The following is a 12,546-nucleotide window of genomic DNA, read 5'->3' as shown; positions in this document are numbered from 1 at the left end:
TAAAAGCTATTTACTAAATTCTCCGGACATTTAACAGTTCAAGAACAAGTCAATTGCCACCGAATGCTTTGAAAATGGCAACAGAAGAAATCCTGAGAGGGGAACCAGCGATGTACAGTATACATACAGTATATACTAAGTATGAATATGCATATATACAACTACTTCAGACTAGCTAAGCACACACGCTTATATTGTTTACTCTTCAAAGACTAAGCATTCTAGTAATTCAATTTCTAAAAGCTAAACTGAAGCCCATATATATATATATTTCAAGGACCTTGTCCAAACACGTTATGTGTTTTTCACCTGTAGGTCCATACAGCAGCACCTCCAGTGGGGCGACTCCAGCCTTGCTGCAGTCCACAGTGAAGGTCTGGGGGACGTGGGCTCTTACTCCACTGCCCAGACCAGGACCAGAACACTTCACCTTACTGGGGTCCACCAGCTCCCTCACAGGCACCCTGAATGGGCTACCTAAACACCCACAGCAATTATACATAAAATGATCAAACAGACTCTGAGGTATTAAATATTTAAGCTTTAAATCAAAATGTCATGATTATTTGCTTCTAAACGTCTTAATCAACACTTCAGCGCACTCATATTCTCGAACTGCTAAAATTCAATGTCAATGACTAATTAATGTGTTGAGTTCAATCAAAAACAAACCATGGAATGAATTAGACAGACAGAAATTACATCATACCTGGGATAGGCAGGCCTCCGAAAGTGATGTTGACATCATATTCCCCAGGAGTAAAAGGAATATACTCTACACTACAGCTGCCATCTTTGTTGTCTTTACAAGACATCTTGGCTTCTGATGGACCCTCAATGGCCAATCCAAGACCACCGGTGCCAGCACCCCTGAAAGAGAGGAAAATACAGACAAGTATTAAGTATTTTCACAGCAAAACTATTCATATAGTGCATAGTTCCTCAAATCCAGTCCTGGAGGGGCACTGACCAGAAGAGTATAGTTTCAACCCTAATAAAGCACACCTGAACAAGACAGTCAAGGTCTTCAAAGTTACTGAAAAATTCAAGGTAAGTGAGTTTGATCATGGTTGAGCTAAACTCTGCAGGACAGTGGCCCTCCAGGGCTGGATTTGAGGAACCCTGATATAGTGAATGCTGCTTAATTTTCCAAAATTAAAAAAATAATCTGCGTGGGGAACTTTTTCTACACTTTTTCCACTTTTATTTCCCACTTTTTTCAACAGCAGACGTTCATAGGAATATGTACCTGGTCTCCACAGTGAAGCGGTTGGATTTGTTGACCAGACCCTCTTCCAGACCAGGACCGTAAGCACGTACACGGCTGGGATCACAACCTTCAGTCACCGCCACCCTAAACGGGCTCTTGGGGACCGGTACGTCATCATATAGCACCTCTATAAGATGCACACCTGTACAAACACAAAAAAACAACATATCTATAGATATGAAGCTGGAAAGTACTTTCTCATTCTGGCGAGATCTGGTTGACTTTAAAGGTGCACATCTAAAGAACTACCAACTTTAAAGAAAAAAAAGAGAGAGTGTGTGTGTGGCCATATAGAGAGACTGTATTTTTCTCTCAGTCAATAGTTGTGATGGAATATTATCAAGGCATCATGGGAAAAAAGACATCAGCAGGCTCTGCTCAAAACACAGTGAACAATGAATGAATTTCCATCTAACAACATTGACCTCCACACAGAACAATCAATACAGCAGCCGTGCTCTGAATAGCAGCTCTCTCTCTCTCTCTCTGTGTGTGTGTGTCTGAGTGAGTGAATGTGTGTGTGTGATTCTCGGCGAGGAAAGAAATGCCAATATAGCCTGTTAAATTAATAAAGATTAGGGCAGACACATATGCTCAGCTTTTAATTTGAATTACATTTTTATTTTAATGATCAGGTTTTACAAAATGACATCAATTTAACAAAAATATTTTTTCCTATCTACTGGATATCTTACCATCCTCATACGCGGTATACTCTACTCTGTAAGTGCCATCTGCTTTGTCAGTGATGTACGCATCAGTGCTGGCACCTGATGGGTTAACGATACGAACTTTGATGTGGTTTCCACCAATCTTGTTGTGAACCCGAGTGTCAACAACAAAGTGTGTAGTGACCTCTCGGAGAACCCCTGTGAAATATAGCAGAATTTGCTAAGCACAATGGTACTAAACACAATCAACAAAGTGTGATTTCAGATGCCCTCCTTACCTCTGGGCTCCACTCCTGGACCATAGACCTTGATCCCACTGGTATCAAGAGCAGGATCCACTTGCACCCTTGCAGGGAACTTAGGCACTGCATGTCCTCCGTATTTGATGGTGATGGTGTACATTCCGTGGAAAGGAGGGATGTAGGTGATAGAATAAGTTCCATCGCTGTTATTCTGGACATGAACCTCTGCCTGCGTTCCTGAATCTGAAATGATCTCGATGGTCAACTCCGCCTCCCCTGCTTTAGAGCAGTCCACCGTGAACGATGCTGCTTCATTGACCTTTCCTCTCTCCAACCCTGGACCACTAGCTGTAACCTTGCTGGGGTCGAAGACGGACTGCACCATGGCTTTGAAGGGGGAACCAGGGATGTGAGCATCAGCAAACAGGATGTTGATGGAATATTCTCCAGGCTCGGTGGGCAGATAGGACACAGAGCAAGATCCATCTCCATTGTCCTGGCACTCAATCTTTGCTTCACACGGGCCCTCCACAGTCAGCCCGAGACCCCCTGTACCTGCGCCTTTAGTGTCGATGGCAAATGGAGCGGGTTTACCCACAATGCCACCCTTCAGGCCAGGGCCATAGGCTCGCACCTTGAAGTGAAAATGAGACAAATGAGACCTTTCAATAACGTATCAAACCAGAATTCTTAGAAACTTTAAAATAATCAGGAATTGACCTAAAAATGAACCAGAATATATAATACTTTAATATAATTAATTTATACACGTGGTATATGTGGTCAGCCTAATAATAGATTCAGGACCTCTAGAATTTTAAACAATGCCCACCTAAGTTGTAATGGCCACATCTAATTTTCAATAATTCAATAATACATGCTTCAACAGTACTAGAGGACAGTCCAACATTTTTCAAAGTGAGACGGTATCATTTATATCCATTTATGGTCAGAGATCTGTATCACTTTCGGTAATATACAGACAAATTATCTAATGATCCTCAGTGCGACCTCGGCCCAGTGACAGAATGGATCAGCCATCCCACATTCGGATAAAGTACCATGTTTGGCACACCACAAAAGAGTTCACCTCTCCCTGACAGATTAATAAACACCAACCGTCCTATAATAATTTCCAACAATTTCCTTAATGGCCTTTTGTGTTTGTTTTAGGCTTCTTCAATGACACAACTGATATACAGTCTGGAGCATCTGGCTCACAGAAAAAAGAAAACACTCCCTGGCTGGAACAATACAGCACGTAGAGAACAGGCATACCGGTACAAACAAACAAGAAACATACACATAAAATAAAATACAATCAAATTGGTTTACTTTGGAACTAACATTGCTTGAATAAACAAACAGGAAATTTCCCTGCACAGTGGATCAAGAAATGTTGTTTTATAAAATCTGGTTCTAGTTTACATTGATCATTCTGACTCTGGTTAGTGGCTCGGAAGAACTCTGAAGGTCTTTCTGACTTGTGAGGTAAGGATTGTTTTTAGCCTTAAGCTTGAGAAAGGGTCTAAATGCCAAAGCACAATAAAAGCACTGTCTTCATACTGATGAGGTCATTTAGGTAACAATCAAAAGGATTTGCAGTAATCAGGAAAATTACTGTTCAATGAGACGATGACGTATAAACAAACAAATCACATTCTCCTCTCCTATTTGTGACTCCTACCTTCGAGGGATCTGGAGGCATCACCCCCTCCACCGTGAAAGGACTTCCTGGCACTGGGTTTCCATCATAGCTGATGTCAACTTTGTAGGGCCCCTCTTCTGGCGGAATGTACTTAACTGTGTGCACCTCATTGGATGCTCCAGATTCCACCTTGCATGGGATTGGCCGGCGAGAGGGTGAGGTAATCTTGACATCCACCTTTCCTTGACCTCCCGCACCATGTGTATTAATGGTAAACTCCTCATCTTTCCCAACATCCACTTCTAAACACATGGCCACAAGAAATACGTACAATATGTTCAATCAACAAAGTTATTATTTCAGTCCGCACATAAATATCCTGAAGATTTGACTTGCTGTGGACTTACTGGTGTTGAGTCCTTGAACTTTGACCTTGTTGAGATCCAAAGGAGGGGCGATAGTAATGGTAAATGGGCTTTTGGGGATGGGGTCACCACCATGGCACACAGATATGCTCATGTTACCCTAGATCACAAAACAAAACAGGGCTGAGCAAGATGTTTTATAATACCATAATAGATTTATAATAGAATGTGACCACATGGTGTCCATTTTTATGAAACGTAACCCACTGCTGGAGTGTCTCACCTGCTGTAACGCAGTGTAGCGCACAGTGAAAGAATAGTCGTGGTTATCAATGATCTCAAAGTCACTGACGGCTTCTCCTTTCCCAGCTGCGGTGAAATTAACCTCAGGTGTGGCCTTGCCTGCTCCTTTAGTATAGATCGTGAAGTGGGTCGGCTTGCCCACTTCCACACCTGTGATAGACACACATAACATGCAGATGAGATGAGCTATTTTTACCTAATATTTTTCTAATTTCAGTTGCTGGAAATGAAACTGACCTGTCTTGCTTAGCCCAGGACCCTCTGCTTTTACCTTATTAGCATCATGGGATGGGTCAACTTTGATACGGAAGGGGCTGATGGGAATTTCCTGTTCATTTGTTGAAAACAACACACAAAAAAAACATTTTTAGAGCTCAAATAACAAACAGAATAATTTCATACTATAGACTATAACTGACCTGATCCGCAAAAAGCACCATGATGGTGTAGCGTCCGGCTCCAGGGGGTGTATACTTCACTGTGAATGTGTCGTTGTCATTTTTAATGATGTCAAAATCAATATCTGCTTCGGCAGGTCCCACCACGCCAGGAGCGCACTTAATCCCAATGCTAACATCTCCTAAGGAGTCAGAGCAGATATAAAAAGGAAATAAGCTCAATTTCCAAATTTCAAATATGAGTTCAACTAACGTTACCAGTCACTTTGGTCAGACCTTGTCCGGCCTCACTGCAGTCAACAGTAAAGTATGTGGGTTCGTTGGCCTTCAAGCCAGTCTTCTCCACACCTGGGCCATGAACCTTCACGTTCTCTGGGTGACTGCCTTCTCCAATGGTCACCTAAGAAATGTAGAATTACATATTGTTGAAAGCTTTTGGAGGACAGTGGTTCTAATAAAGCTATGATCCAATATGGAACCTATGATCTAACATGGTCGTGAAAAGGGAAAGTGTGAAATCTAACACTGGAAAAATGTGGTCATGAACTTTCTTTGAAAGGCTGAGCTGTTGTGAATCCAATTCATGAAAAATCTTGACAAACAGCAACATAAAAATGTCATCAGTTGGCCGAAATCTGCCTGTTGACAGTGAGCTCTCACCCTGAATGGACTGTTGGGAACATTGACCTCTCCCCAGGTGATGATGATAGTGTGTTTGATGGGCTTGGTGGGTATGTAGACACAGAAATATGTACTGTCACCGTTATCTGTGATCTGGATATCGATGGGGAAGCCTTCTGAGTCCTTGAATAAAAGAAGGACAAACACATTTTGTACCAGTGAAGTGAGGCATGAAGCATCTGGGACTTGTATGGAAATGTACCTGAGCATAAATCTGTAGATGTCCTCTTCCAGCTCCAATGGCGTCAATTGTAAACTCAGCAGGTTTGTTTACGATACACCCGGTTGGCTCCAGCCCGGGTCCGTAACACTTAATCTGCATTAAAAAAAGAGTTAGTTCAGTTACGGCTGTCATTTATTATTCCCAAAAATGTGCAATCATTATTGTCAATTGTGACAGAACAGACCTTCTCAGGGAAGACGTCATTGGCTGCAGGGAGGATGTGGGCCATAAAGGGGCTGTCTTTGATATCTTCATCATCACAGATGACATGGACCGCATAGTCACCGGGCTCGGTGGGCCAGTACAAAACATCACAAGATCCATCACCCTTGTCATCACACTCTATTTTAGCCTGTGAGGGGCCTTCGATGGAGAAACCTGTGCATGGAAGTGAGTTTTCGACCATTACCAAGGCATCTCATCAGACTAAAATACAATGGTTCCTGCACTTTCCTGCAAAGTTTAGTTCCAACCTTTATCATGGACCTGACTGTAACTTTCTAGTAATCCTGAAGGTCTTCATTACCATGTTCAAGAGCGTTTGATTAGGGTTGGAGCAAAACACAGCAAGAAAGTTGACCTCGAGGGCCAGAGTTGAGAACCCCTGCCATAAACACTAGATCCCTGGATACAACACCAGCTCAGGAGGCTCAAAGAAGATTCTTACCCAGAGTTCCAACCTCTGTGCCAATGGCCTCAACCACAAAGTCAGCTGATTTGCCCACCATGCCCGTCTCCAGGCCTGGACCCCATGCCCTCACCTTCTGAGGGCCTGCATCTTCACTTATGATCACCTCAATTGGGCTAAACACATACACGCGTTTTGATCAGAACATGATAATCTGCATAATTCCTAGAATTATCTTTGTGGTAATTTCCAAATGAATTTCAATATTCAGTATAATGTTCTTTCTAAGTGATGCGTAACAGATATCGAACTGTACAGGGGTCTATGACCCTTACCTGCGGGGAATGGCATGGCCACCCCAAGTAATGGTGATGATGTATTTTCCAGGGAAAATGGGGTAGTAGTCACATTCATACACACCGTCTCCCAATTCTTGTACTTTCACAGGCTCATCGCCACCTCCTGAAAACACAGTTTCACTCAAACTAACTAACTTTGCAAGCAATGTTCATTAAAACAGAAAAAAATTGCAATAGTTGCTTTAAAAGAAACAGTTGCACGCATACTTGGCCCTTTGACTTGAACACGTAGTTCTCCACTGCCTGCTCCCTTCGTGTATACCTTAAAGTCGGCCACCTCCTTCACACGCACACCCTTGGGCTGCAGGCCGCGTCCAATGGCCCGACAGGCATTTGGGTTACTCGCTACAAAGATGAAAGAGAGTTTTTTCTTTTCTTTTTTTATCTCACAAGATGAAAAGTAAAAGACAGCAAAAAAGACCCATACACACATGAAGGTAGAGGTTGTCGAAGTTAGTTGAGATTATGCAATGAACCAGCACATGGACCCAGCCAAATGTACAAGCAAGAAAGAACAACCAAAGACAGAATGTTTCCTTTACAAGCCTGTGACAATGCAATTAGCAATCTCATGAAGACCCCATTAGGGATGTAGTGAGAGCACTGAAATGAAAACTACAGGCAAGCTTATGTTTGTTTTCAAGAACTTATAAAAATACTTAAACACTATATATGCATTTAGTTACAAGAACCAGCAGTGAAAAATATAACCAAACTTTAACAATATTCTGCTCAAATAAAACCATTTTTTATTTGAAATAAGTTGCCTACTGTTGGGGGTTGGTGTTTAACCCACAAAGTCCACTAATGAGCCCTTTAGAGCAATAAAATATCTATTAAAAGCAGCCCAGCTAAGTTCTCAAAGTGCTTTCTCATATCTGATCAAACAAATTCTTCTTGCAGTATCTGTTTCTTCCAGCGCTGGATAAAAAAGGCAGACAAAAAGTCTACAAATGTGGAAAAAATGTAATGAATAATTGAGTTAGTTACTTTATTGTATATTTTGGTTGTTAAGACAGATAATCAAAGCATTCCCATTCTCTGAGTTATTTATGGAGCAACATGGCAAAATCGAACAACTGCACAGATGATGATGATGATGATCATGATGACAATGGGATGAGGATGATAATTTTTAGACGGTCACTCAGCCATTGGCTCTCAGATCCCAAACCAAGTGATGACATCTAGATTTTGTGCTTTTAATATGCATTTAAAATTGCAGGTGTGAAACAGACCCAATCTCAGTTCAGAGTAATTTAAACTAAACCCTAGTTTAAATCATTTTGTTACTTTTGTTAATTGTATGTATTATTATTATTATTTAAAAAGTTAATTAATTAATAATAGGATTTAGTTAAAATTGTTAAATTCTGAGTTATTGAATCAGAAAATATTAGCAGAATCAAATCAAAAGTGATCCTGGTGCTCTGAGCTTCTGGTAAGTGATCGTCCAGTCCCACCAGTGAAAGGTGGCTCTTTTTCTGCGTCAGTTAAAACAAGACCAGCAGCAGCATTTGCAACACTTGTCTAATCCTCCTCTTATTCGTATTCACACTCTCACTTTTACTCACACACACTTCCATCCCATCACTTCCTGTCTCTATCTGAGCAACCTGTTGGTTTTAGCTGCCCCAGAGGGCAAAGCGACAGCGCATGCCAACGAGCCAGAGCTGGTGTGCCCAGGTGGACACATCCAGGGTAAAGGGAGGAGACAGTAGAGAGGGGGCCAAGCTCGAGCAGGCATCTGCCACGCCCCCCGTACTAACTTGGTCGCCTGGGCTTGGGTGGTGTTGGGGGAGGCACTTTCTTGGCCTTTTCTGAGGGCGGCGTGCGTATAGACTGAGGGATTATCTGAACCGGTGAGCCGATCTGCCGGCCGCTCGAAGGAGCTAGAACAACACACACAGGCGAAAGGAAAGAGGAAACACAATAAAGCGTTTCATCATCATCGGGAGGGTGGTGGACCCCTGGAGCAATGAGCACGGAGCTCAAACCAAACAACCTGGTCTCAGTCAGTCCCACAGAGAGCAGATCTCTCTCTGGGAGTTGTCCAGTATTAGCATGCTGTCAATCAAACAATCTGAAGTCATTAAGGTACAGTCACATTAGTGAAATTTCATGGGCAAAAAAGGTCCATAGTCTATTAGTGCAGATCACACTGAAGTTACTTTCAAAACCAGCAGCTTTCTGTTGGTCGCATGGCGAATTCACGTAACCAACAATGGGTGAAATCTGTGTGCAAAACTTTTTTGCCCTATTGGAAAGATTTTCGGCCATGAAATTTCGCCGAGCAACAGTAAATGTGACTGCACCTAGGCTAAAATAAGCTCTTTGGGTGCATAATGCCCCAGCTGAACAGGCCAGCTTAATGTAACTCGTGTTTTGGATTCTGGTCTTCACTTTAATGTCTTTACCAGTTTTCCTTACTAGCTTCAACAGCAAGCAAACCAACTTTACTGGAAAAACAGCTGGTCTTAGCTGGTCTTTTCAGCAGGGGCAGTAAACATTTTAGAATGGGATACTTTTAATGCAGCAAAAATATTTTCTTGGTGAATTTACAGCTTTGGTGTTAAATAAGAACATGACTGTGACTGTAAAAGAAGACCTCTAGCTAATAAGGAAACCAAGTAAGTCATGAAATGAGGATATGGGTCTCACCCTCTGAAATGTGAACAGTGAAAGGACTTCTGGGTATTTGTTGGCCAGCGAATGTCACATATATAATGTGAGGGCCCTCCAGAATGGGGCCGTAGGTGCAGCGGAAAACACTGTCGCCCTTGTTTTCCAGAATGATCTCCACTGTGTCTCTACGACCCTGAGAGTCCACAATGATCACACCGACATCGCCTGCTCCTGCACCTGAGGGGTCACAAATACATAAAGGATCTTTATCTAGTCTTTAGTTTTAGAGTAAACAGCAAACAACATTGTTTTCCTGACACTACCTGCTGTGTAGATGTCAAAATACGTGGGTTTATTGGCCACATTGCCCACCGGTTCCAAACCTGGCCCACGGGCCTGCACCTTGTTTGGATCTCCCAATGCTTTAGACACATTTACCAGGAAAGGGCTCCTGTCAATGTCCTGTCCAGCAAACAACACCTTCACCTGGAGGAAGACACAAATATCCCTCAGATTGAGTCCATTTCATCAACGAGTTACAAAACTGCTATCAAGACCCAAACAGATTGTAAAAATCTTTCATCTTGAAAATATGACGACAAACGCTACTGTGGATTGCTTATTTTATTAGTACCTTATGAAGACCCTCCACTTTTGGAACATAGACCACAGAGTAGCTCCTGTTCTTATCATTGTTGGGAATTACTCTAGCCTGCAAAAAAGGACATGTTAGTGAGACATTCACCAGTTAGTTGTCAAAACACATGTTCTTTGTTTTTTTGGTTTTGTGTACAGCCCTATCAGTAAGATTCAAGATTGCTTTAACAGAAACATGCTTGGTGTACAAGTAGATATTTGGCTTGTTTTGATCATGAAAGAAGTTTGATGAGTTAGAAGATGACCTCTTCTGTGTGGCCTTCTGGATCCTCAATGTACACCAACACCTCTCCAAGTCCCGCCTCCACAGTCTCCACCACAAACTCAGCTGGCCTCAACACAATGTTGCCTCTGGGCTCAATACCTACAAAGAGATTCAAAGATGCAGAGGTGTGGGTTGAGGTATAGTAAATGTTGTATCTCATAAAGTGTTAACATCGTCTATCCCTCTCACCTGGCCCGTAAGCCTTGGCTCTCTTGGGGTGCAAGGTTTTAGATCGCAGTGGGGCACCAGGCTTGAGCTTGGCTTTGGGGAACTGAGACAGGTAGGTCATCACTGAGTGCTCGTCCACATTAGGATCCACAATCTCCTCTGGAGCAATCACCTAACAGGGCATAAGTGCAATGTTAGAGCTCAAAAGTCACAGGCCACATAGTGGTTGATCTTTGATTTCAATGTTGTTTCCCGGATGACATTAGAGCAATATTTTTCAACCTAGCTCTTGGGGCAACCAGTATAACACATTTTGGATGTCTTCTTCAACAAACACACCAGATACAAATGATTATTTCACTTGTAGAGGGAACATTGCCCTGTAATGGCTTCATCAGAAAGCAAAATACTTAAAATATACTTAAATATAGAAACACTGCAAAAAAAGATGAAGAAGCACGTCTCACTGACTTTATTTGACATATTTTTGGAAAACTGTTACTGCCAGAATCGATCGTCAGATATAAACACAGCTCTGCGCTGTGATGGTCTATGGCACAAAACTGATGAAGTGCACTTAAGGTTTTTAAAGCTGTGGAAAATATTTTCTGCCTGTCCTCTTCCCTCAGTCCCATCTTTCATGTCCAACTGGTTAAGTGTCCTGCTATATTTAATGCTAGGCTGGAAGGTTAAGAGCTAAGTGGAAATACTGTAGCTCTAAATGGTATTTAACACAGCAGAAAGATGATGGAGATTGAACGGGAGACCAACAGGGACAGGAAGAGAAATATGCATCATGTTATTAAACCCATAACTTAAGGCTCTACCTCTCCCGTTGCAGCGATATCCAACAGTACATGCTCAAAGCATTCAATGACCAATGGTTTTCTCTCATCTGACTCAATGTTGTAGTGTTTTCTTTATAAGACGGAATAGATTCCCTCATTTCATTTCAAATGACTGTCGTTACTGTCATTTGCAAACAACTAAGGAATCTTTTTGTCCCATTTTCTGCTGTATCTGTTGTTGACTCTGTAAACATATATGCTACCATATGTTTGAGGTCTGTAAGATGTTTTAAAAATCATCTAGACTGCATTTATTTGAACAAATAGACAGTAAAACATAAAATCATTTCAGTAGCTTAGATCAACTTTTTAAAGTCAGCGCTGACCTACAAAACAGACAGTCCTCCTCTTAAGAAGAAAACAGCCTGAAATTAGGCTAGATGGCATAAGTCCAAATAAATATAAGCGATTGCTTCTTACCTGAGGCACACCGAGCCAATCGTCGGCTTGCTGCATGGCTTCTCTCGCATTTTCCACTGGTTGACTCGGGTCCCATGTCTCCCAGTCCGGACACAGGCCTTAGATGAAGTGAAAGAAAGAGTTAGCAGATTTATGTAAATAGCTATTCATCTCTTTATGAAACACTGATTTTCTAAACTAGAACAGGACTGCATTTTGCAATGTATGTGTACACTTTATCTTGAGCTGGAGGCCCACTGTTCCACAGCGAGGAACTATTAAACCACGTTCTTTAGTTCGACTTGACCTTAAATGCTCTCAGATGTGCAGTTTCCCGTCACTTCACTTTTTTTTCCAACCTAAACGCGGTCAGGCTTGTAGCACCAAACGCTTCCCTGAAGCAAACACTAGTGCCGTCTGGAGTAAAACTGTTATTATATGCTGGATTACACTCAAAGAGCAAGAGGTGTTTAGTTCAAATGGAACCAGAGAGCCTTGAAACCACAAGACTCTTCAACGCCTGCCAAAACGTTAATATCAGATCTGGGTTTTGTTTTCCAGGATCCTCCAGCACAGCGGCCATATACTTGGGTCGGACAGAGAGTATCTGAAACAGGCCCACTCCTGCTGCTAACACTGATAAATGTATAATTTTAGCTTTTTAATGCATTTACACTTGCCAAAAGTGGCATTTACAGTTCCCTGTGGATCCAAGATGGTGGCACAAGGGAAACAGAACCACTGTTACGAGCGGAAAACAGATTAGAAGGAGGAAACTACGGGGGAGGTAAACAAG

At 42.1% G+C, this 12,546-nt stretch overlaps 1 protein-coding gene across 7 annotated transcripts in view; it reads right to left on the bottom strand.

Annotated features, from left to right (window-relative positions):
• Positions 1-12,546, bottom strand: part of flncb (filamin C, gamma b (actin binding protein 280)) — a 46,034-nt gene that overhangs the window by 13,351 nt on the left and 20,137 nt on the right. For 4 of the 7 annotated variants that reach the window (XM_039667956.2, XM_039667957.2, XM_039667964.2 and 1 more), the window contains exons 3-26: positions 11,772-11,869; positions 10,525-10,675; positions 10,316-10,434; positions 10,048-10,125; positions 9,737-9,899; positions 9,450-9,650; positions 8,558-8,680; positions 6,996-7,133; positions 6,765-6,891; positions 6,469-6,605; positions 5,986-6,179; positions 5,781-5,894; positions 5,558-5,701; positions 5,174-5,297; positions 4,919-5,079; positions 4,737-4,827; positions 4,480-4,649; positions 4,239-4,356; positions 3,871-4,133; positions 2,220-2,817; positions 1,966-2,139; positions 1,250-1,412; positions 710-870; positions 310-477 (exon numbers count right to left, since the gene is read on the bottom strand). In XM_039667956.2, coding sequence (XP_039523890.1) covers positions 310-477; positions 710-870; positions 1,250-1,412; positions 1,966-2,139; positions 2,220-2,817; positions 3,871-4,133; positions 4,239-4,356; positions 4,480-4,649; positions 4,737-4,827; positions 4,919-5,079; positions 5,174-5,297; positions 5,558-5,701; positions 5,781-5,894; positions 5,986-6,179; positions 6,469-6,605; positions 6,765-6,891; positions 6,996-7,133; positions 8,558-8,680; positions 9,450-9,650; positions 9,737-9,899; positions 10,048-10,125; positions 10,316-10,434; positions 10,525-10,675; positions 11,772-11,869 — 3,978 coding nt within the window. The remainder of the gene's footprint in view (positions 1-309; positions 478-709; positions 871-1,249; positions 1,413-1,965; positions 2,140-2,219; positions 2,818-3,870; positions 4,134-4,238; positions 4,357-4,479; positions 4,650-4,736; positions 4,828-4,918; positions 5,080-5,173; positions 5,298-5,557; positions 5,702-5,780; positions 5,895-5,985; positions 6,180-6,468; positions 6,606-6,764; positions 6,892-6,995; positions 7,134-8,557; positions 8,681-9,449; positions 9,651-9,736; positions 9,900-10,047; positions 10,126-10,315; positions 10,435-10,524; positions 10,676-11,771; positions 11,870-12,546) is intronic. The other 3 variants (XM_039667960.2, XM_039667962.2, XM_039667967.2) reach the window with 1 other exon arrangement.

The sequence above is a fragment of the Pimephales promelas genome, chromosome 24, assembly GCF_988280905.1.
Source record: "Pimephales promelas chromosome 24, fPimPro1.hap1.1, whole genome shotgun sequence".
Classification (NCBI taxonomy): Eukaryota; Metazoa; Chordata; class Actinopteri; order Cypriniformes; family Leuciscidae; genus Pimephales; species Pimephales promelas.
Note: the sequence above shows the minus strand (reverse complement) of the source record. Positions and strands in the feature narration are given on the sequence as shown.